This window comes from Arachis hypogaea, chromosome 19, assembly GCF_003086295.3.
Source record: "Arachis hypogaea cultivar Tifrunner chromosome 19, arahy.Tifrunner.gnm2.J5K5, whole genome shotgun sequence".
In the NCBI taxonomy this organism is placed as follows: Eukaryota; Viridiplantae; Streptophyta; class Magnoliopsida; order Fabales; family Fabaceae; genus Arachis; species Arachis hypogaea.
In genome coordinates this window covers 4,725,499-4,728,764 of record NC_092054.1, presented here as the reverse complement: position 1 = coordinate 4,728,764, position 3,266 = coordinate 4,725,499, and the positions used below count along the sequence as shown (strand labels likewise).

Below are 3,266 nucleotides of genomic sequence, written 5' to 3'. Positions count from 1 at the left end.
TTATCAAAGATAGAGAGACTCGAACTCACAACCTCTAAGTGAGTATGAGGAGACTATACCATTTGAGTTATGCCAAAAAGTTATAACTCAAATGGTTTAGTCTTCCTATACTCATCTAAGAGGTCGCGGGTTCGAGTATCTTTATCTTTGGTAAAAAAATATATATATAATTATTTTATGTGTTAAAAATGTATAAAATATATGTATACAATAATATTTAAAAGACAATAAAAAATTTATCCAAACATCTTAAAATTATTATATTTAAAAATTATTAACTATTATTTTTATTGTGCAATTTTAAATATAATAAATATATAATTACATATATTATCTATATAAAATTATAAATATTATATTATATAAAATAATTTGAGATATTATCTCTCCAGTATTACCAACATTTATATTACCATCGTACACGAATTAAAGAAGATAATTTATTTTCTAATTTATGTATACTTATACTGTTTTTCCTATAATTTCCTTTTGGGTTAGTGCTAAACTGCCAATAGAGTTTGTTTCTAATTTCTCTCGTCATAGATAATTAACAAAATTTTATTGCATCAATAAATATTACACATCATCATTACATCAAGTACACTTTTATTCCATAATACATGATTATTGGTCACATCTAGGATACATATCTTGACTTTGGAGGAAAAAGACAATAAAATTAAAAACCACTAATAACAAATTAAAAAACAACCAACAACTCTCTTCATAGGAAGAAATATCAAAACTTAAAGATACAAAAAGGAAAAATAAAAGATTCATAAGAAACCTGTAGGACTCAAAGGTTAGAATAGGGAGATATAGACCATCACCTAATAAAAAAAACCTAAGAATCAACTTTGGGGTTTCATGAAGCATATTTTAATCTGCACTAAGAAGAGAAACTATTGGAGACATGTATAAAATATACAAGACTATGTCCCCATATACCTAGCTAGAAAGCTAGTATCAAATTATCAATAATAATTTAATACAGCAAAAAACATTTTATCTTAATTCAAACATAAAGTTTATTCATATTCATGTGAGTAACCATGTTCTTTTATCTTAACTCAAACTTAACTGTACTTATAGTATCATTCAAACACATAAAATTAAAGTAGAAACTCAGCTGCAGTCAACTTCACGTGAAGTTAATAGTAGAGAATCATTAGCTACACGTGAAGTAAACTGAACCTGAATTTTTACCAAAAATTAATTAATGAGCTATTTTGATTTCATTTAACTCTTTTGTGATTGCTGGAATACAACTTGAACTACGAGCAAGCCCTCCTTTATTGATGATCCCTCCTCCTTTCTCTCTAGGGCTAATAGACTTAGCCCTAATTTTTCCATCAAACTTACTCTTCTTCAGCATCTCCTTCATTGCTTCAGCTTGAAACAATACCGGAAATGCCCTTCCAAACTTGTTAAACCTAACACATGCACTCATGTGTGAACTCAAAGCCTCTTCTTTCTTCCCTCCATTTTTCTCCAACTCTTCCTTCACGGCCTCAGAACACAAACCACACACAAACTTCCCTAGGAACTTGTCGCGGACGCGGTCCATGTACTCAAGAGTACACTCCTCACACATGCCACAACACTCACACTTTCCATCTACTTCAACCTCGGATATCGACGAAAGCTGCTTGGTATTGTTATTATTCTTAGAAGAATCGATCATGGCTTCTTTCGCTAGCTCGAAGGAGATGTCCGAGATGGTTCTTTGAAGATTCTCAGATGAAAGCTTTGGTGGCTTTGATAATATGTTGTTGTTGCTCCTAGTAGAGAAAGTGCTACTAGGCAAAGATTCTCCATGTGGTGCCATATATGGTGAAATTAAACTAGCCACTACCACCAACTATGAACCTAATTGAAGGATCAAAATAGGGAATTGGGATATTAGAAAACTTGGTTAATTATGTGGGGTTTGAGGAAAAATTTGTAGTGAAACACTTGGCTTAAACTAAGAGCAAGAACACATTATCTTAATGGAGGAACAACAATGCTATTTATAATAGTTCTAGGTACTAATTAATTAGCTAGGTTCTTGGAATTGAATCTAGAACTTTATAAATTTGTGTGGATGCTACAGAAACTCAATTTAATGCCAACTTTCCAAAGCCGTGAACTTAATTTTACTAGATTTTTCGAGTTTGATTTAATGAGAAAGCAATGGCTCGTGTAATGCAACTTTTTTGTGAGTGAAGTTTGAATTAAATGTATATCTATTATCTAACCTGAAAGGTAAGTGTGCCTTGTTTTTTTCTTTATGTTACCTATAAATATTTCAGTACTATAGTGAGCTTCAATCCACGTTTGTTTGGTAGTTGTATATGACAATCCAAAGAAGAAAAAAGGGTTTTGATGAAAATGACAAATGCAGCACGAGGTTTAACTGCATCATTTCTTTCTTAGCTTTTTCTCGTGCATGCTAGAGCCTAGAGCTAGGTATAACCGCACACTTTTTCTTTTCTTTTCTTTTTTAAAAAAAAATTTTCTTAGTTTTTCATGCGGTGTACATATATATATAATTTAATCATGTGATCTGATCAAGACTCATCATACAAAGAGTAAGTTAAATCTGAACTGTTAAGTGACATAAAACTTTTACAAATCAAGGGAATATATAAAAAATATTAATGTATATATTATATTATTTAGGTTCAATTATTTTGTTGGTTTCTATAATTTTATTAAATTTATTTTTATATATTTTTTAATTAAATTTTTATATTATTTTTATTTTTTTTAATTAGTTTATTTTTATGTTAAAAATATTAAAATTAATATAATATATTTTTTTAAAATATATAGTCAAATATCTAATTAAATTTTTAATTGTGTGGATATATTTAATTTATAGATAAATATTTAATTAATTTTAATATTTTTTATATTAAAAATGATCTAATTATAAAATTAAAAATAATATAAAAATTTAATTAAAAAAATATATAAAAATTTAATTACAAATTTGATAAAACTGTAAAAACTAACATAATAACTAAATTTATTATTTATTTGAGAAATATTATTTATATATTAAAATTAGCCATTAAAATTAACTACTAATGTATTTATGTATAAATACATGTGTAATTTGATTTATTTTCAATGTATATTTATATTTCAGCATATATTTTATATTGGTAGCTAATTTTAATATACACGTAACATAATCCTATTTATTTATTTTTAATTGTTGGGAGGAATACAAGAGTCACGTGTATTCTCTTTAACTACTTGTAAACAGTTGCCATACT

At 27.4% G+C, this 3,266-nt stretch overlaps 1 protein-coding gene across 1 annotated transcript; it reads right to left on the bottom strand.

Annotated features, from left to right (window-relative positions):
- Positions 1–540: 540 nt before the first annotated feature.
- Positions 541–2,187, bottom strand: LOC112776632 (uncharacterized). Its single transcript, XM_025820848.3, has one exon. It carries the CDS (start codon positions 1,826–1,828, stop codon positions 1,217–1,219), a length of 612 nt encoding a protein of 203 aa, XP_025676633.1. The 5' UTR covers positions 1,829–2,187; the 3' UTR covers positions 541–1,216.
- Between the last annotated feature and the right edge of the window lie 1,079 nt (positions 2,188–3,266).

Bases quoted from the DNA above. Each gene is read 5' to 3' on its own strand.
- LOC112776632 (XM_025820848.3), bottom strand. From the start codon at position 1,828: ATGGCACCACATGGAGAATCTTTGCCTAGTAGCACTTTCTCTACTAGG.